This window comes from Pristiophorus japonicus, chromosome 1 (assembly GCF_044704955.1).
Source record: "Pristiophorus japonicus isolate sPriJap1 chromosome 1, sPriJap1.hap1, whole genome shotgun sequence".
Lineage (NCBI taxonomy): Eukaryota > Metazoa > Chordata > Chondrichthyes > Pristiophoridae > Pristiophorus > Pristiophorus japonicus.
The window spans coordinates 59,979,737-60,001,361 of record NC_091977.1 but is presented as its reverse complement, the minus strand read 5'-3'; the positions used below and the strand labels follow the sequence as shown (position 1 = coordinate 60,001,361).

The window sequence follows — 21,625 nt, the reverse complement described above, 5'->3', positions numbered from 1 at the left end:
TTAGCTGTCCTGTAAGGAGTATTACTATCATCTTCTAAGGAGTATTAGCACTGTAGGAGTATTTGTACTGTTCTATAAGGGCTATGGATAGTGTCCTATAAAGAGTAGTGATACTGTCCCCCAAGGAATATTATACTGTACATCAACACTTTCAGTTGCAAAGTTCAACACTGCTAAATATACATTGATGAAATAACACAAATTGCTCAATTGTTTTGGGATAATTGTTGCATCTTTGCTGAAGTTCTCAACACGGTCAGTTTCAAAGCATCTTAAAAAAGCATACAGGATCCTGGGCTTCATAAACAAAGGCATAGAGTTCAAAAGCAAGTAAGTTATGATGAAGCTTTATAAAACACAAGTTCGACCTCAACTGGAGTATTGTGTCCAATTCTGGGCACCGTACTTTAGCAAAGATGTGAAGGCCTTAGAGAGGGTGCAGAAAAGATTTACAAGAATGGTTCCAGGGATGATGGACTTTAGTTATGTGGATAGACTGGAGAAGCTGGGGTTGTTTGTCTGAGAGCAGAGAAAGCTGAGAGGAGATTTGATAGAGGTGTTCAAAATCTTCAGGGGTCCAGACAGAGTAGATAGAAAGCAACTGTTCCCATTGACAGAAGGGTTGAGAAGCAGAGGACATAGATTTAAGGTGATAGGCAGAAGAACCAAAGGCGACATGAAGGAAAACATTTTTACGCAGCAAGTGGTTAGGATCTGGAATGCACTGCCTGACAGGGTGGTGGAGGCAGACTCAATCGTGGCTTTCTAAAGGGAACTGGATAAGTACCTGAAGGAAAAATATTTGCAAGGCTACAGGAAAGGGCGGGGGAGTGGGACTAGCTGAAGTGCTCTTGCAGAGAGCCGGCACAGGCTCGACGGGCCGAATGGCCTCCTTCTGTGCTGTAACCATTCTGATTCTATGAATCTATAATGGGCCATAATTTACTCTGGTGGGGTATCTAAAAGCATCTGCTGTTAGTTAGATTTACCTTTGCATGTTTAGGTTTTTAAATATTTGCGTAACAATTTGCTAAAAATGCGAGCTGACAACATCGCAGCGCAGGAAACGGCATCAGGGACCTAAGGGCAAACAATGGTGTTTCTCCTTAACCAATCAGATTAATGGATTCTGAAATGACTAGCACAAGGACTGAAAAGAAAGTGTAAATTAGAGTGGGTGAATTCAGTATCAAATCAGGTAGAGTAAGAGAAATAAAGAGAGACAAATCAAGATTAGATTGTGAGAAAAAGAGAAAAGAAAAGTAAATATTTTTTTAATTTTGCATTTTTAAAATCTCCAACAACTAATACCTGAAGGAATGAGAGACCACATTAGTAATCGTTAATTATCAGTGCCAGAGTTTGATTGGCAATAATTAACATTTATCACATCATTAAAAATGTACTTAGACTGAAATGCACAAGAATTAACTGTCTGTGGTAAGTTCAGTTCGCACCTCCTAATTTTACACACCTCAATTAGGTCTCCACTCAGCCTCCTCTGTTCCAAAGAAAACAACCCGGCCTGTCCAATCTTTACTCATAGCTAAAATTCTCAAATCCAGGCAACATCCTTGTAAATCTGCTCTGTAGCTTCTCTAGTGCAATCGCATCTTTCCTGTAATGTGGAGACCAGAACTGCACGCAGTACTCTAGCTGTGGTCGAACTAGTGTTTTATACAGTTCTAGCATAACCTCCCTGCACTTATATTCTATGCCTCGGCTAATAAAGGCATATATTTAAAGATCACATAGATGAACTTCAACAATTGTACATCCCTGTCTGGAGTAAAAATAAAACGGGGAAGGTGGCTCAACCGTGGCTAACAAGGGAAATTAAGGATAGTGTTAAATCCAAGGAAGAGGCATATAAATTGGCCAGAAAAAGCAGCAAACCTGAGGACTGGGAGAATTTTATAATTCAGCAGAGGAGGACAAAGAATTTAATTAGGCGGGTGGAAATAAGAGTATGAGAGGAAGCTTGCTGGGAACATAAAAACTGCAAAAGCTTCTATAGATATGTGAAGAGAAAAAGATTAGTGAAGACAAACATAGGTCCCTTGCAGTCAGATTCAGGTGAATTTATAATGGGGAACAAAGAAATGGCAGACCAGTTGAACAAATACTTTGGTTCTGTCTTCACGAAGGAAGATACAAATAACCTTCTGGAAATACTAGGGGACCGAGGGTCGAGTGAGAAGGAGGAACTGAAGGAAATCCTTATTAGGCAGGAAATTGTGTTGGGGAAATTGATGGGATTGAAGACCGATAAATCCCCGAGGCCTGATAGTCTGCATCCCAGAGTACTGAAGGAAGTAGCCCTAGAAATAGTGGATGCATTGGTGATCATTTTCCAACAGTCTATCGACTCTGGATCAGTTCCTATGGACTGGAGGATAGCTAATGTAACACCACTTTTTAGAAAAAGGAGAGAGAGCGAAAACGGGAAATTATAGACCAGTTAGCCTGACATCAGTAGTGGTGAAAATGTTGGAATCAATTATTAAAGATGAAAAGCAGCGCATTTGGAAAGCATTGACAGGATCGGTCCAAGTCAGCATGGATTTATGAAAGGGAAATCATGCTTGAAAATCTTCTGGAATTTTTTGAGGATGTAACTAGTAGAGTGGACAAGGGAGAACCAGTGGATGTGGTGTATTTGGACTTTCAAAAGGCTTTTGACAAGGTCCCACACAAGAGATTGCTGTGCAAAATTAAAGCACATGGTATTGGGGGTAATGTACTGACGTGGATAGAGAACTGGTTCGCAGACAGGAAGCAGAGAGTCGGGATAAACGGGTTATTTTCAGAATGGCAGGCAATGACTAGTGGGGTGCTGCAGGGCTCAGTGCTGGGACCCCAGCTATTTACAAAATACATTAATGATTTAGTTGAAGGAATTGAGTGTAATATATCCAAGTTCGCAGATGACACTAAGCTGGGTGACGGTGTGAGCTGTGAGGAGGATGCTAAGAGGCTGCAGGGTGACTTGGACAGGTTAGGTGAGTGGGCAAATGCATGGCAGATGCAGTATAATGTGGATAAATGTGAGGTTATCCACTTTGGTGGCAAAAACACGAAGGCAGAATATTATCTGAATGGCGGCAGATTAGGAAAAGGGGAGGTGCAACGAGACTTGGGTGTCATGGTTCATCAGTCATTGAAAGTTGGCATGCAGGTACAGCAGGCGGTAAAGAAGGCCAATGGTATGTTGGCCTTCATAGCTAGGGGATTTGAGTATAGGAGCAGGGAGGTCTTACTGTAGTTGTACAGGGCCTTGGTGAGGCCTCACCTGGAATATTGTGTTCAGTTTTGGTCTCCTAATCTGAGGAAGGATGTTCTTGCTATTGAGGGAGTGCAGCGAAGGTTCACCACACTGATTCCAGGGATGGCAGGACTGACATATGAGGAGAGACTGGATCGACTGGGCCTGTATTCACTAGAATTTAGAAGGCTGAAAGGGGATCTCATAGAAACATATAAAATTCTGATGGGACTGGACAGGTTAGATGCAGGAAGAATGTTCCTAATGTTAGGGAAGTCCAGAACCAGGAGACATAGTCTAAGGATAAGGGGTAAGCCATTTAGGACTGAGATGAGGAGAAACTTCTTCACTCAGAGGGTTGTTAACATGTGGAATTCCCTATCGCAGAGAGTTGTTGATGCCAGTTCATTGGATATATTCAAGAGAGAGTTAGATATGGCCCTTACAGCTAAAGGGGTCAAGGGGTATGGAGAGAAAGCAGGAAAAAGGTACTGAGGTGAACGATCAGCCATGATCTGATTGAATGGTGGTGCAGGCTCGAAGGGCCGAATGGCCTACTCCTGCACCTATTTTCTATGTTTCTATCCTATATGCCTTCTTAACCACCTTATCTACATTCAGGGATCTGTGAACATGCACTCCAAGATCCCTTTGTTCCTCTACACTTCTCAGTGTCCTTCTGTTTATTGTGTATTCAATTTTCTTGTTAGCCCTCCCCAAATGCATTACCTCACACTTCTTCGGATTGAATTCCATTTGCCACTGTTCTGCCCACCTGACCAGGTCATTGATTTCTTCCTGCAGTCTATAGCTTTCTTCTTCATTATCAACCACACATCCAATTTTTGTATCGTCTGCAAACTTCTTAATCATGCCCCCTACATTCAAGTCCAAATCATTGATATATTCCACAAAAAGCAACGGATCAAGAACAGAGCCCTGTGGAACCTCACTGGAATAAAAACAGAGAATGCTGGAAATCTCAGCAGGTCAGGCAGCATCTGTGGAGAGGAAGCAGAGTTAACGTTTTGGGTTGATGACCCTTCATCAGAAACTTGCCACTTTGCATTGGATCCTATGAGCTTTTACTTTTGTGACCAGTCTGCCATGGAGGACCTTAGCCTTGCTAAAATCCACATGGACTACATCAAATGCAATACCCTCATCGACCCTCCTTGTTACCTCCTCAAAAAATTCACTGAAGTTAATCAGACACGACCTTGCCTTAACAAATCCACGCTGACTGTCCTTGATTAATCCGTATGAGGATTTATCCTGACGCTCAGAATTTTTTCCAATAATTTTCCCACCACCAAGGTTAGGTTGACTGGGCTGTAATTACGCGGTCTATTCCTTCCTCCTTTTTTAAACAATAGTACCAGTACAATACGAGCAGTCCTCCAGCACCACACCTGTAGTGAGAGAGGATTGGAAAATAATGGTCAGAGCTTCTGCTATTTCCTCTCTTGCTTCTCTTAACAACCTGAGATACATTTCATCCAGGCCTGGGGATTTATCCACTTTCAAAGATGCTACACCCCTTAATACTTCCTCTCTCATTATGTTTATTTCATCTAATATTTCACACTCCTCCTCCCCGATAGCAATGTCTGTATTGCCCCTCTCTTTTGTGAAAACGGATGCAAAGTATTCATTAAGAACCATACCCACGTCTTCCGCCACCACACACAGGTTACCTTGATGGTCTCTAATCAGCCCTACTCTTTCTTTTGGTATCCCTTTGCTCTTAATGTATTTATAAAACTCTTTGGGTTTTCCTTGATTTTACTTGCCAATATATTTTCATGTCCTCTCTTTTCTTTCCTAATTTCCTTTTTAATTTCATGCCTGCACTTTCTATACTCCTCTAGGGTTTCTGCAGTATTGAGCCCTCGGTATCTGTCATAAGCTTCCCTTTTTTTCTTTATCATACCCTGTATGCCCCTTGACATCCAGCGGGCTCTAGATTTGTTAGTCCCATCCTTTTTCTTTAAGGGAACATACTTGCTCTGAACCCTCACTATCTCCTCCTTGAATGCCTCCCACTGCTCTGACACTGATTAACATTCAAGTACTGTAGCTCTTTCCAGTCCACTTTGGCTAAATCACATCTCAGCTTAGTAAAATTAGTTTTTCCCCAATTAAAAACTTTTATTCCTGGTCTATATTTGTCCTTTTCCAATAACTACCCTAAATCTAACTGAATTATGATCACTACCAGCAGAATGCTCTCCCACTGATACCCCTTCTACCTGCCCAGCTTCATTCCCAAAAACTATGTCCAGGACCTACCCTCTCTTGTTGGGCTTGCTACGCACTGGCTAAAAAAGTTCTCCTGAAAGCATTTTAAGAATTTTGCTCCCTCTATACCTTTCACACTAATTCTATCCCAGTCAATATTAGTGTAGTTGAAATCCCCTACTATTACTGCCCTATAGTTTTTCCACTTCTCAGAAATTTGTCTACATATAGCACACTCCCAGTAGTATGGTTGCCTCTTTTTTCTTTTTCATTTCAACCCATATGGCCTCATTTGATGATCCTTCAAGCATATCATCACTCCTCACAGCTGTAATTGTTTCTTTAATCAATATTGCAAAACCCCCTCTCTATCTCATTTGAAAACTCTGTAACCCGGAATGTTGAGCTGCCATTCCTGCCCTTCTTTCAGCCATGTCTCAGTAATAGCTATAATATCATACTCCCATCTGTCTTATTCCCTAGATTCCTTGCAATGAAGTATGTACCATTTAGCACTGCCAAACTCCCTTGTTGTCTATTTTCTAGCCTTTGTTTCCTCTGCCTTCCAAAATTGTTTACTAACTTTCTGCCTTCCATTTCCAGCTTTTCTTCTCTCCCTTCTGAATCTATTCTCAGGTTCCCATCCCCCCACCAAGTTAGTTTAAACCCTCCCTAACAACACTAGTAACCCCCACCGTGAGGAAATTGGTCCCGGCTCTGTTGAGGTGTAACCCGTCCGGCTTGTACAGGTTCCACCTCCCCCAGAAATGGTCCACATGCCTCAGGAATCTAAAGCCCTCCCTCCTGCACCATCTCTCCAGCCATGCATTCATCTGCTTTATCCTCCTATTTCTGTACTCACTGGCATGTGGCACCAGGAATAATCCGGAGATTACTACTTTTGAGGTCCTGCTTTTTAATCTCTTTCCTAGCTCCCTAAAACTTGCCAGCAGGGCTTCATCCCTCTTTCTACCTATGTCATTGGTGCCGATATGGACCACAACCTCTGGCAGTTCATCCTCTCCCCTCAGAATGTCCTGCAGCTGTTCAGTAATATCCTTGACCCTGGCACCAGGGAGGCAACATACCATCCTGAAGTCACGTCTGCGGCCGCAGAAGCTGTGTCTGTTCCCTAACTAATCGAATCCCCTACCTCTACTGCTCTTCCACTTTTCTTCCTCTGCCCACCCCCGTGCAGCTGAGCCACCCATGATGCCGTGGTCTTGGCTCTAGCTGCACTCCCCAGAGGAACCATCGCCTTTACCAGTGTCCAGAACTGAAAACCGGTTAGCGAGCGAGATGCACTCAGGGGACTCCTGCCCTACCCAGCCGGTCCTCCTAGTTTGTCTGGCGGTCACCCATTCCCTCTGCCTGTACACTCTTAAGCTGTGTGGTGACCACCTCCTGAAACGTGCTATCCCCGAAGTTCTCAGCCTCGCGGAATTACTGCGGTGATACCAGCCACCGCTCAAGCTCCGAAATGTAGAGCCCGAGCTGCTTTATCTGGCGACGTTTCCCGCACAGGTGGTCGTTCAGGCCATGATAAGCGTCCAGGACTTCCCACATGGCACAGGATGTGGATTGCACAGGACTGAGCTGCCCTGCCATGCCTCTAGTTATTAGATTAACTAAAGTGAACCCCTCTGCCCTAACTTAGAGAGAAGAAAAGACAACAATGAAACTCACCAACCAATCACCTACCTGCTGTCCTGTCATGTCCCTCCTTGTTTTTTTTGGAATCATGCCGTGGAAGGTACACCACCGTTGCTGTCTCCGATCAGGTCTGCGATGTTCCGCCGCTCTCTCCTTTATATCCTGCCGCCCCGCGCTGCCTCTGATTGGGTCCGCGTCGTTCCTCCGCTCTCTCCTTTATATCCCATCGCCAGTGCTGCCTCCGATTAGGTCCGTGGTGTTCCTCCGCTCTCTCCTTTATGTTCCACCGCCACTATTGCCTCTAGTTAGGTACACGCTGTTTCTCGCTCTATATCCCACCGCCGCTGCTGCCTCTGATAACTCGCGATTTCCTAATAACGTCGCAGATAGATTAGACCCAATCTTTGGCCTCCTGCTGATCTTACTGCCTGAAAGCGCACGGTGCACGGGAGATTCTGCGGTGCATTCATTTAAATCAGCAGGCTGCACCAAAATAACAGTGCTGCTTGCACTCTTTTTACGGGTGCCTTGGCCTCCGGTGGCACCGCCCGTTTTCAGAGGTTCAGAGGTAGCACTCTTGCCTCTGAGTCAGTAACTTGTGGATTTTCCCACTCCAGAGACTTGAGCATAAAATCTAGCCTGATTCTTCAGTGCTGCACTGTTGGAGGTGCTGGGCCGAAATTGCCCCTTTCTTTAAGAGCCGTGACCGTCTGAAAGAGGTAAGGACTCACCGCCTAGTTGGCGCGGAGTCATCAACATTTATGCAATTGCCCTCTATTTATTTTCCAGCAGTGATTGTCACCGCGCCACCCATGTTGCCGCCCCGTCGGGTAAGCGCCATCCCACCCACTGACCGGTGGCGATCCCTTTCCGACCTGCATGGTAAATTGCCCACGGTAACGGCCCCCTACAGCTTTCCCTTGCTTCACATCCCTGTTTATAAACCCAAAATACTGTTGGCCTTTTTTATGGCTTTATCTACCTACACTTGCACTTCAGGGAATTATATATTAAAATCCCTAGGTCTCTCTGTTGATCCACATCCTTCAGTGTCTTTCCATTGAGTGTATACTCCAAGTCCCTATTTTTCTTGCCTCATACTTATCCATATTAAATTATAAGTCCATCTATCAGCCCATTCCACTAATCCATGTCTTCCTGAAATAAAAACAGAAAATGCTGGTTCAGTTTATAGATGAATGTTAGTCCCTTTCTAGATCTGTGGTAGGATATTCAAAATCCAGAAAGTCCTGGTAGCTCTTTTCTAGAATTTAAAATAAGAGCTGTTCAGTGTATGTCAGAGTCTGTTTGAAAGTCCATTTGAAAAGAATTGATTGGTTTGAAAATCCTAACAATGCATTTCCCAGAATCAGTTTAGATTAACTAGGCTCCAACAGTGGTAAGAAATTTAAGAAAAAGAATGACTATGGCCAGAACTTTCTGTACCTGGGCAGAGCGGGCGAGGGCAGTCGCGTAACCACGTTCCTCATTCCATTCTGCTCCTGAGATTGACTTTCCCTCAATAGGGCCTATTAAGGTAGTCCAGCGCGTTACCTGGCCCTATTAAATGGTGCGGGATTGATGATGTCATCAATGACGCGTTTTCAGCCGGGATATTTAAAGAAGCCATGGCCACATAGCATTTGAAGGTTCATCTAGGATTGTGCAGTAACTGTATTGTAGCAGTGAAGAGTTGTAAAGACTTGGAAACATGACTGCACAGAGACAGAGGGCTGCATCCAGGTTCTCAGATGATTCCCTCCATATGCTTGTGGAGGGAATGAGAGCACGCAGGGCAGTCCTCTTCCCTTTGGATGGGTGGAAGAGACCACCCTAGCAGACCAAAGGAGCCTGGTTGGAGATTGCAGAGGAGGTGAACATCAGGGATGTGGTCAGGAGGACCTGGGTGCAGTTCCAGAAACATTTCAATTATCTCATTAGATCAGGAAAGATGAGTACAAAGCCAAGAAAAACGTGAACAGCCAATCATATATAAACAGCTTAATGGTATCATATTCTGCAAGTCACCCAGGTGATTCCTCGATCTAATTGCACTAGGGGGTTAGACTCCTGCAGCCTGTGGACAATCCAAGGCAACTGAAATGGATAGGAATGGTAGAACTGGAGATCACCTGTCGACACTGTGAGGTTATTACCCTGGAAGTATTTCTGCTTGTCTTACCATGACATGGTGAGTATGGGAACTTGGCAAGTTCCGAGAAGAAAAGGACATGTCCAGTTATAGGGGTAAGTTGCTCATTAGTTGTGATTATGATGAGTTGAAGTCAACTGTGATCTCCTGGAACTTTGCTTGATTGCCTTTGGGAGTCAGAGGGAAATTCTCCAGGTTGTTCCTGAATTGGCTGTTTTTAAAAATTTTGCCTCAGCATTATTATGGGATGGATGGACAGTGTGCAAGATGGCACTGTTGACTGGATAGAATAGGCTTGATGGGTCTAATTGTCTTTTCTTACCATTGTTTTGTATGTTCGTAATACACAATGAAGATGAATTAAGGAATACAGGGTAAGAATTCCTCTAGTCAATGTATATACTGACACTGCTAATGAGTTTGTGAAAGTTGCTTGGTTTGATATTTCCAGTAAGACTGGAGGCAAGTTTTCTTTGAATTTTGCTGGAATTCATTTGGATTCCATTTTGTTGGAAATATCAGAGGAATTTAAACGCATTTATATGTCTTACCCTATTATTGGTTCATCAAACCAGATGGTGAAATACAGACAGGTCACAACTTTGGGCAATGAAAAAGGTTTCCTGCATCGCAGGAGCTCACCGAGTGAGCGAAACAAAGACATGTTCATTAAAGGGAGGATAAAATGTTTATTTTTATCTCACGTGATGTTGGCAAATACAAGCAACCACCATTGCCTAGAACCACGTATCTCCCCGAACCGTCCATCATCCCACCAGCTCCTGAACTGGAAAATTTGCACCTTTTGTTCCATTTTGGTGAAAATAATATGCCCATTCCAATGGTATAATAATAACATGCATTTATATATCGCCTTCAACATAATAAAATGTCCCAAGGCACTTCACAGGAACCCTATCAAACCAAATTTAACACCAAGCCACATAAGGAGATTTTAGGACAGGAGAGAGATTTTAAGGAGCGTCTTGAAGGAGGAAAGAGAGGTGGACAGGCTTAAGAAGGGAATTCCAGAGCTTTGGACCAAGGCAGCTGAAGGCACGGCCACCAATGGTGGAGCAATTAAAATCAGGAATGCGCAAGAAGCCAGATTTGGAGGAGTGCATATATCTCGAAGGGTTGTGGGGCTAGAGGAGGATACAGAGATAGGGAGGGGTGAGGCCATGGAGGGGTTTGAAAACAAGGATGAGAATTTTAAAATCAAGGCGTTGCTGGGCCGGTCAGCGAGGTTAGTGAGCAAGGGTACCCAACGATTGTTTAGAGGGGCACTGTTTAGGAGACAGATGTACCCGAGAGCGGTGAGATAATATTATTAGGTAATTAGCATACTCATAATGTCACAAAGGACGAACAAGTTTCATAAAACCTTCGTATGTTCCGGATAAGCAATATATATATATAAAGCAGTAAATTTTTACCTTGTACTTTTATTAGAAAGAAGAATTTTTGGTACTCTTAAACACACATTTAAACCTCAGAGAAAAGAAAATCTCACTTAAAGAAACAACTTCCATTGATATAGCACCTTATTGTGTCCCCATGATATCCCACAGTTCTTTACAATCCAATGGATTATTTTTGAAGTTGTGTAGGCAAACATGGCAGCCATTTGTGCACAGCTAGGTTGAGAGAAATGTGGATCAGATAATAGGAGAACTCCCCAGCTTACTTTTAAGGCTGGATTTTCGGCTCTTTTGTGCTTCTGTTTGTGCCCAGCAGGGCGGTAAATGCTATTTCTGGGCGTAGTGCCGGGCATCAAGGATTTACCACCCAGCCAGTAGATTCGGCTATTGGTTAGCGCCGGCGCAAAAGCTTACCGCCACGCCGTCCATTTTTAGTCTGATGATGACATCAATCGTTGTGCAACACTGTGCTAGTGCCCCGGATGGAACGTTCAGCCTTAACGCCTCATTTAACGCTTGCCCCAGAAAATGCCTGAAAAAAACAGGCATTCCCAGGGTGCAGCAGCATATTTAAATGGAGGCTGGAGGATCAGACAGTTGTCAGTGACTGCTACGGTTGCGCACAGCATGCCGCGTGAGGCTCCGAATTGCAAACGGCACTTTTATGTGCCACGACAATTTCCTTACAAGGTCAATGAGAGATTTGAATGGGGGCAATACTAGTTCACCAGCGTATCATGCTGGTTGCTATTGGCAGGTGGTTTCAAGCTGGAAGAGGGGTTCTTGGCCATGTTGGGCCACGGATTAGAAGAGGTCTATCTATTCAAGTCACAGATAGATTTTTAACCAACAAGGGAATTAAGGGTTATGGGGAGCGGGCGGGTAAGTGGAGCTGAGTCCACGGCCAGATCAGCCATGATCTTGTTGAATGGCGGAGCAGGCTCGAGGGGCTAGATGGCCTACTCCTGTTCCTAATTCTTATGTTCTTATGTAGGTCACAGACTTCTTGGGAGTAGGCCTTACCCCCACAGGGACCATTGTTTACAGGGACCATCGTTCATACTTCCAGCTCTCTAAGGCACAGTGCGTTGGAAGCCTGCTCTTCCGAAAGGAAGTACTGACAGAGAGCTTCTACACGCAAACCTACAGCCTACCAGCGCCAACAGGACTGTGCTGCCCGTCGAAGTGAAGGCGATTGTGGAGATGGCCTTCCATGCCCCTGGCTCCTTCCAGGCAGCAGCAGGGGACATACGCAGCATCTCTCAATACGCTGCACATAGCTGCTTCCACCAGGTTACAAGGGCTCTGTACACCCGCAGAATGGACTTCATAAAGTTCCCAATGAGTAGAGACAGCCAAAATGAGAGGGCTTTAGGGTTTGGAAGAATTACAGGCTTCCAGAATGTTCAAGGAGCCATTGACTGTACACACGTAGCCTTGCAAGCATCAATGGACAATGCAGAGGTATTCAGAAACCGAAAGGGATACCACAGTCTAAACATACAGCTGGTTTACAACCACACTCAGTGCATCCTCACAGTCAATGCCCACTATTCAGGGAGCTTTCATCTTGCATTCGTGTCACACGAATGTTTCAGCGACAAAGTCAAGGACAGGGCTGGCTGATCGGGGACAAAAAATACGGCCTAGCCACCTGGCTCACGACACCCCCTCCCTCCGCAACCTCGCTATAGAAGCAGAGCAGCGCTACAATGACAGCCATACAGCCACCCGCAACATCATTGAACAGACAATTGGGGTGCTCAAGCAGCACTTCTGATGCCTGAACCGCTCCCCTGAACAGGTCTCCAAATTCATTGCTGTGTGCTGCATGCTACACAACTTTGCCATCATGAGGGGCCAGGCATTGTCAGTGGGGATTGCAGGCCCACCTCAGGAGGAGGAGGATGATGAAGATGACCCTGGTGAGGATCCAATTACAGAGCCACCACATCCACGAAGGAGGCAGCGTGGAGATGCTGCCGCAGCAAGAGCCACACGTCTCCAGCTCATAATGGACCGCTTTGCTTGAATGGGGAAGGTGGGGATGCAGCTAAAATTTGCGACTCTGTGCCACCATAAAGGCTCATATACACTGAATTCTGGAATGAGACACACAACACCAATGGCAAAGGTTAAAGAAACATTTTTATAAAAATTAGTGAGAAGCAATGCCCCCCAAACGATACAATCAAATAAAACGTAACTAAACAATAAACCACGTTCTGCGGCAAGTCAATCCAAAAGAAGTAAATTGTTAAGAGACAACTATTTACACATCTACTCATTGTACAGCTGTGCATCGTGCCACCCCTTAATTGCTCTTTGACAGACTTTTCTTCCCCTCCCACACTCCTCCTCAATGAGGCCTCAGTGCCTACAGCAAGGCTGCTAGAGGGTTGCTGTGTTGGGGGGGCAGACAATGCAGACGGCGTATGAGGACACCCTGGATCAGATTTTGGCCTGGAAGGCCTAACTGCGGACTGCTGCGCTGCATCCTTGGCGGAAGCAGTCACTGGTGACTGGGGTGTGTACTGTATATGGTGCCTTGTTGGCAAGTCAGTGGTGGGAGCCGGAATTTTGTCATCCTGAGGAAGGACAGCACCTTCCATTTCCTGGGAGCCAGTGACACTCCGACGGGGCTGGGCCTCAGCATCTGGAGCACAACTTGCTGGTCTGCTCCTGCACCGTCCCTTCTCCATTGAACAGTGGGGAACACAGAGAGAATGGCAGCAGTCATCGACTGCATCACATCACCAAGCTGCAGCGTAGTTTATGTCTGCGATGCGTTCGAGGCTGCGACGTGATCAAGGACACGCGCCACACACTCTGGAATGCCACTGTTGCTTCTGGAGGCCACCAGCCTCTGTGTGTGGGCAATGATGGCCTTGCTGGACTCCCGAGTCGCACCGACAATTCATAACGCTGCCTCCGCAACAATCGCTGTAAGCTTGTCGATGCTCTCTGGGATCCGTCCTGATGCAGCCATGAGCTCACGGTGCATGCCTGTGCTGTCCCTGAACATTTCCACCATGTCCAGTTCCATGTGTGCCTGCCGTTGAGCAGACCGACTTTGCCGACTCGCCCTTCGGAGAGCTGGACTGGGCTCTGCGGCTCAGTCATTTGAGTTGTCCCAGCAGCCTCGTCATCACCACCATGGCCAGATATCGATGAGTCATAGGAAGGCTGGTGCGATTGTGGCTGTTCTGCAAGCACAAAAAAACATACTTGTGGTTAGCAGCAGGGGAGGGGGCCGGGTGATAGGAGGAAAGTGGCATTGCACATGTTCATTTGAAGGCCCGGCACCACTTCATTATACGTCTCAATGCAGTCTCTTCAGTCATTTACATACCCTCACTACCCGAAGGAGGCTCAGCTTCCTCCTTGGCAACTGTCCGAGCTGGTGCTCCTATAAGTGCCGACACCCGTTCCTCAACTTCAGTGAGTGGCAGAATTTGAGGCGGACCCCTGCCTGTGCGCAGCTGCTCACTCCTGTTGTGAGAGAGTTTTGACTGCAAAGAGAAAAATAGTAGGGGTTCAAAAAGGGTTCCTCTCCTGTTGTGCCACATACTTCATTAGGTGAGACTGAGTGGATGTTCTAATGACTTCACTTCAATCTGTGTGGATGTTGCATGAGCTTTGTGAGTGATTGTTTGGAGGTGAGAGGGAAGTAACATAGTGGCTGCAGGTAATATTTATGAAACCCATAGCAGCAGTGGGAATGTATTGCGAGGAAGGTTCTCAATGATTAAGGATCAAGTTTATGTGCATCGATCATTAGGAGGTAATGGGTAGAGAAGTCATCCTTTATCTTTCTTATGCATTGTGAAACCCACCCCACAGACTGCAAGACTTTTGAGAGGGACTATATGCATGAAAGACTTCACAAAATGTCTGAGATTCATGATGAAAGGTAGGAGGCATACATAAATGTGAATTGTAGTCACCCTGACGATTCTGGTAAGCTCATTGAACTTTTTCCTATCTTGTGTCCCAGTTCTGGGCACAGTGTCTGCTGCTGCGACCTCCCTCCTGGGCAATCTCCTTCCACAGCCTTTAAGATTGGTGGCAGCGGTCTGGCTCCCCCAGCAAGATGGAGTGAGGACCACCTCCTCTCGACAGAGTGCACTAATATCTCAGTGGCCTCATGTGAGAAGCACCTGGCACACTGCATTCCCTCCTGCTGCTCCATTTCTGCTGAAGTGGGTGGTTCATATGCGCATGCGTGCAGGAATCTGCCGCGCCCTGAATTAGTGTTTGCGCCCGGGAAAAAAAAACTGCACAAGTGCAAAGTGGCCTCCTCCTTTACCGTCGCGAGTTTCGGCTCCGGCGCCCAAAGTCTATTGTGCAACACTCTTTCATCTTAATTTTTGCCGAATCTTGCAGTTGAGGGCGCAAACTATTTTCAGGCGGTATATTTAGAATATAACATATAAGAATTAGGAGCAGGAGTAGGCCATTTGGCACCTCGAGCCTACTCCATCATTTAATAAGATCATGGCTGATCTGATCTTGAGCTCAGCTCCACTTCCCCGCCCGCTCCCCATAACCCTTCACTCCCTTATCGCTCAAAAATCTATCCATCCCCACCTTAACTATATTCAATAACCCAGCCTCCACAGCTCTTTGGGGCAGAGAATTCCACAGCTTTGCGACCCTCTGAGAAAATAAATTCCTCCTCATCTCAGTTCTAAATGGGCGATCCGTTATTCTGAAACTATGCCCCCTAGTTCTAGATTCCTCCACGAGGGGAAACATCCTCTCTGCATCCACCTTGGCCTTTATTGCAAAGGGAATGGAGTATAAAAGCAGGGAAGTCTTGTTACAGCTGTACAGGGTATTGGTGAGGCCACATCTGGAATACTGCGTGCAGTTTTAGTTTCCATATTTACGAAAGGACATACTTGCTGTGGAGGTAGTTCAGAGAAGGTTCACAAGGTTAATCCCTGGGATGAAGGGGTTGATTTATGAGGAAAGGTTGAGAAGGTTGGGCCTCTACTCATTGGAATTCAGAAGAATGAGAGGTGATCTTACAGAAAGGTATAAGTTTATGAGGGGACTTGACAAGGTGGATGCAGAGAGTATGTTTCCACTGGTGGGGGAGGATAGAACTAGAGGGCATGATCTTAAAATAAGGGGCTGCCCATTTAGAACTGAGATGAGGAGAAATTTCTTCTCTCAGGGGGTTGTGAATCTGTGGAATTCGCTGCCTCAGAGAGCTGTGGAAGCTGGGACATTAAATAAATTTAACAGAAATAGACAGTTTCTTAAACAATCAGTGGTCATGGGGAGTGGGCAGGAAAGTGGAGCTGAGTCCATGATCAGATCAGCCATGATCTTATTGAATGGTAGAGCAGGCTCGAGGGGCCTTATGGTCTACTCCTGCTCCTATTTCTTACGTTCTTATCGAGCCCCTTCAGTATCTTACATGTTTCAATAAGATCACCTCTCATTCTTCTAAACTCCAATGAGTATAGGCCCAACTTGCTCAACCTTTCCTCATAAATCAACCCCTTCATCTCCGGAATCAACCTAGTGAACATTCTCTAAACTGCCTCCAATTCAAGTATATCTTTCCTTAAATAAGGAGACCAAAACTGTACGCAGTACTCCAGGTGTGGCTTCACCAATACCCTGTACAGTTGTAGCAGGACTTTACCGCCACATCGCAAAAGCCCAAAATCCAGTCCTAAACTTTGATGTTTCACATCCATCTGAGCTGGCAGAATTGGCCTCAGTTTAATATCTCATCTGAAAGACAGCATCTCCAAAAACACAGCATCCCTCAACTACTGAAATGTCAGACGAGGTTACGTGTTCAAATTTTCAGTGGGGCTTGAACTCACTGTAATGTCCTTACACACTATTATAAATACACACGAGGCACATTCTGCAGACAAGGTCACTCTGTGACCTGAACCTTTATTCACAGGACCAAGAAGTGATGACCCTGCGTGGGACGTCCCTTTATATACCTGGATGACCAGGTGAGAAGTGTCTCCCACAAGTTCACCCCCTGTGGTCAAGGTGTGCATTTCTTAGGTATATACAGTATGCAGTGTTGTTATGAAGGTTACAGTTACATGAAGGTTACATACATGACATCACCTGCCCACCCCCCCCCCCAACATCTTATGGGGTCAAAGATTAAGTCTTTCAGGCGGTCGACGCTCTCTCATGGAGCGCCGCAGTTGGAGCTCTGGTTGTTGAGCCTTGGCATGCGTCTCTGTCACCTGTGGTGATTCCGGCTTGTCCGGCCTGGCCGCAGGGACTGTGCATGCTGCTGAATGTTCTTGTTGCTCGTTCACTGGTGGTGGTGTGGGCAGCATCTCATGATCTTCCTCAGGTTCCTCAGTGTCCATGCTGAACCTTTTTTTTTAAACTTGGTCCAGATGCTTGCGGCATATCTGTCCATTGTTAAGTACATAAGAACATAAGAATTAGGAACAGGAGTAGGCCATCTAGCCCCTCGAGCCTGCTCCACCATTCAACAAGATCATGGCTGATCTGGCCATGGACTCAGCTCTACTTACCCGCCCGCTCCCCATAACCCTTAATTCCCTTATTGGTTAAAAATCTATCGATCTGTGACTTGAATACATTCAATGAGCTAGCCTCAACTGCTTCCTTGGGCAGAGAATTCCACAGATTCACAACCCTCTGGGAGAAGAAATTCCTTCTCAACTCGGTTTGAAATGGGCTCCCCCGTATTTTGAGACTGTGCCCCCGAGTTCTAGTCTCCCCGACCAGTGGAAACAACCTCTCTGCCTCTATCTTGTCTATCCCTTTCATTATTTTAAAAGTTTCTAGAAGATCACCCCTCATCCTTCTGAACTCCAATGAGTAAAGACCCAATCTACTCAATCTCTCATCATAAGGTAACCCCCTCATCTCTGGAATCAGCCTAGTGAATCATCTCTGTACCCCCTCCAAAGCTAGTATATCCTTCCTTAAGTAAGGTGACCAAAACTGCACGCAGTACTCCAGGTGCGGCCTCACCAATACCCTATACAATTGCAGAAGGACCTCCCTGCTTTTGTACTCCATCCCTCTCGCAATGAAGGCCAACATTCCATTCGCCTTCCTGATTACCTGCTGCACCTGCAAACTAACTTTTTGGGATTCATGCACAAAGACCCCCAGGTCCCTCTGCACCTCAGCATGTTGTAATTTCTCCCCATTCAAATAATATTCCCTTTTACTGTTTTTTTCCCCAAGGTGGATGACCTCACACTTTCCGACATTGTATTCCATCTGCCAAACCTGAGCCCATTCGCTTAACCGACCTAAATCTCTTTGCAGCCTCTCTGTGTCCTCTACACAACCCGCTTTCCCACTAATCTTTGTGTCACCTGCAAATTTTGTTACACTACACTCCGTCCCCTCTTCCAGGTCATCTATGTATATTGTAAACAGTTATGGTTCCAGCACCGATCCCTGTGGCACACCACTAACCACCGATTTCCAACCGGAAAAGGACCCATTTATCCCGACTCTCTGCTTTCTGTTAGCCAGCCAATTCTCTATCCATGCTAATACATTTCCTCTGACTCCGCGTACCTTTATCTTCTGCAGTAACCTTTTGTGTGGCACCTTATCGAATGCCTTTTGGAAATCTAAATACACCACATCCATCGGTACACCTCTATCCACCATGCTCGTTATATCCGCAAAGAATTCCAGGAAATTAGTTAAACATGATTTCCCCTTCATGAATCCATGCTGCGTCTGCTTGATTGCACTATTCCTATCTAGATGTCCCGCTATTTCTTCCTTAATTATAGTTACAAGCATTTTCCCCACTACAGATGTTAAACTAACCGGCCTATAGTTACCTGCCTTTTGTCTGCCCCCTTTTTTAAACAGAGGCATTACATTAGCTGCTTTCCAATCCGCTGGTACCTCCCCAGAGTCCAGAGAATTTTGGTAGATTATAACAAATGCATCTGCTATAACTTCCGCCATCTCTTTTAATACCCTGGGATGCATTTCATCAGGACCAGGTGACTTGTCTACCTTGAGTCCCATCAGCCTGTCCAGTACTACCCCCCTAGTGATAGTGATTGTCTCCAGGTCCTCCCTTCCCACATTCCTGTGACCAGCAATTTCTGGCATGGTTTTTGTGTCTTCCACTGTGAAGACCAAAGCAAAATAATTGTTTAAGGTCTCAGCCATTTCCACATTTCCCATTATTAAATCCCTCTTCTCATCTTCTAAGGGACCAACATTTACTTTAGTCACTCTTTTCCGTTTTATATATCTGTAAAAGCTTTTACCATCCGTTTTTATGTTTTGCGCAAGTTTACCTTCAAAATCTATCTTTCCTTTCTTTATTGCTTTCTTCGTCATTCTTTGCTGTAGTTTAAAATTTTCCCAATCTTCCCACTAACCTTGGCCATCTTATACGCATTGGTTTTTAATTTGATACTCTCCTTTATTTCCTTGGTTATCCACGGCTGGCTATCCCTTCTCTTACCGCCTTCTTTTTCACTGGAATATATTTTTGTTGAGCACTATGAAAAAGCTCCTTAAAAGTCCTCCACTGTTCCTCAATTGTGCCACCGTTTAGTCTGTGTTTCCAGTCTACTTTAGCCAACTCTGCCCTCATCCCAGTGTAGTCCCCTTTGTTTAAGCATAGTACACTCGTTTCAGACACTACTTCCTCACCCTCAATTTGTATTACAAATTCAACCATACTGTGATCACTCATTCCGAGAGGATCTTTTACTAGGAGATCGTTTATTATTCCTGTCTCATTACACAGGACCAGATCGAAAATAGCTTGCTCCCTTGTAGGTTCTGTAACATACTGGTCTAAGAAACAATCCCGTATGCATTCTATGAATTCCTCCTCCAGGTACCCCGTGCGATTTGATTTGTCCAATCGATATGTAGGTTAAAATCCCCCATGATTACTGCCATTCCTTTTTCACATGCCTCCATTATTCCCTTGATTATTGCCCGCCCACCATGAAGTTATTATTTGGGGGCCTATAAACTACACCCACCAGTGACTTTTTCCTCTTACTATCTCTAATCTCCACCCACAATGATTCAACATTTTGTTAATTAGAGCCAATATCGTCTCTCACGACTGCCCTGATATCATCCTTTATTAAAAGAGCTACCCCACCTCCTTTCCCTTCTCGTCTATCTTTCCGAATCGTCAGGTACCCCTGTATGTTTAATTCCCAGTCTTGGCCACCCTACAACCACGTTTCTGTAATGGCCACCAAATCATACCCATTTGTAATGATTTGTGCCGTCAACTCATTTACTTTATTTCGAATGCTGCGTGCGTTTAGGTAGAGTGTTTTAATACTAGTTTTTAAACCATGATTTTTAGTTTTGACCCCTCCTGCAACTCCTTTATATTCAGTGGTCCTTTTTGTTTTTTGCCTTGGGTTTCTCTGCCCTCCACTTTTACTCATCTCCTTTCTGTCTTTTGCTTTTGTCTCCTTTTTGTTTCCCTCTGTCTCCCTGCATTGGTTCCCAACCCCCTGCCATATTAGTTTAACTCCTCCCCAACAGCACTAGCAAACACTCCCCCGAGGACATTGGTTCCGGTCCTGTCCACTATGACCCTATTCCCCTCTTTGCCAATTACAGTACCCTCAAACCACTTGGGCCCCAAAGAGTGATTAAGAACAAATACAGGGTCATCGATTTCTATACATCTCCCCTTTGAGTTACGGTCATGGCACTCATTTTGGGACTGGCGTTTGCCCTCAACAATGTCTGACAGGACTGGATGAATGAGGCAAAGCCAAGTTTTAAGTGTACGTTTCATGAGTAGTTCCGCGGACGGGACTCCCGTGAGCGAATGCGGTCGGGACCTATAGGCCAGCAGGAGGTGCGATAGGCGGCATTGAAGGGAGGGTCCTTGAATCCGGAGCATGCCCTGTTTTATGATTTGGACCGCACGTTCCGCCTGGCCATTGGAAGCCAGCTTGAACGGTGCAGTCCTGACATGTTTGATGCCATTACCCGACATGAACTCCCTGAATTTATAGCTAGTGAAACACGGGCCGTTGTCGCTAACCAGGATGTCCGGCAAGCAGTGGGTCGCAAAGACCGCACGCAGACTTTCCACAGTGGTGGATGTCATGCACGAATTCAATATGATGCACTCGATCCATTGAGTACGCATCAACAACAATGAGGAACATTTTTCCCATGAACAGGCCCACGTAGTCTACGTGAATACGTGACCATGGCCTGGTGGGCCAGGGCCACGGGCTGAGTGGGGCCTCCCTGGGGGCATTGCCCAGCTGGGCACACGTCCTGCACCTGCGAACACAGTGTTCCAGGTCTGAGTCAATTCCCGACCACCATACATGTGACCGGGCAATGGCCTTCATTAGCACGATGCCTGGGTGCTCGCTGTGGAGTTCCCTGATGAATGCTTCCTTTCCCTTCTGGGGCATGGCTACCCGGCTGCCCCATAGTAGGCAGTCGGCTTGGATGGAGAGCTCATCCATCCATCTGTGAAACGGTCTGACCTCCTCGGGGCATGCTCCGTGTGTGGGCGCCCAATCCCCAGTCAGGATACATTTCTTAATCAAGGATAGGAGGTGATCTCTGTCGGTCCAGATTTTGATCTGGCGGGCTGTGATGAGGGAGCCTGCGCTGTCAAAGGCTTCAACGGCCATAACCATCTCAGCGCTTTGCTCCGTTGCCCCCTCAGTGGTGGCCAGTGGAAGCCTGCTGAGCGCGTCAGCGCAATTTTCGGTGCCTGGCCGGTGCCGTATGGTGTAGTCATACGCAGCCAGCGTGAGAGCCCATCGCTGTATGCGAGCTGACGAATTGGCATTGACTGCTTTGCTGTCTGATAACAGGGATGTTAATGGCTTGTGGTCCGTTTCTAACGCGAACCTTCTGCCAAAAAGGTAC

General features: G+C 45.8%; 1 protein-coding gene across 2 annotated transcripts in view; it reads right to left on the bottom strand.

The window, feature by feature from the left end:
• The window catches only part of cxxc4 (CXXC finger 4), a 103,148-nt gene that overhangs the window by 13,986 nt on the left and 67,537 nt on the right, over positions 1-21,625 (bottom strand). The window contains exons 3-4 of one of the 2 annotated variants that reach the window (XM_070880136.1): positions 14,085-14,244; positions 12,966-13,938 (exon numbers count right to left, since the gene is read on the bottom strand). The exons of the other annotated variant lie outside the window; for it this stretch is intronic. Coding sequence (XP_070736237.1) covers positions 13,481-13,938; positions 14,085-14,244 — 618 coding nt within the window. The 3' untranslated portion in view covers positions 12,966-13,480. Of the gene's footprint in view, positions 1-12,965; positions 13,939-14,084; positions 14,245-21,625 lie in introns of those variants that run through there. 2 annotated transcript variants of the gene reach the window in all.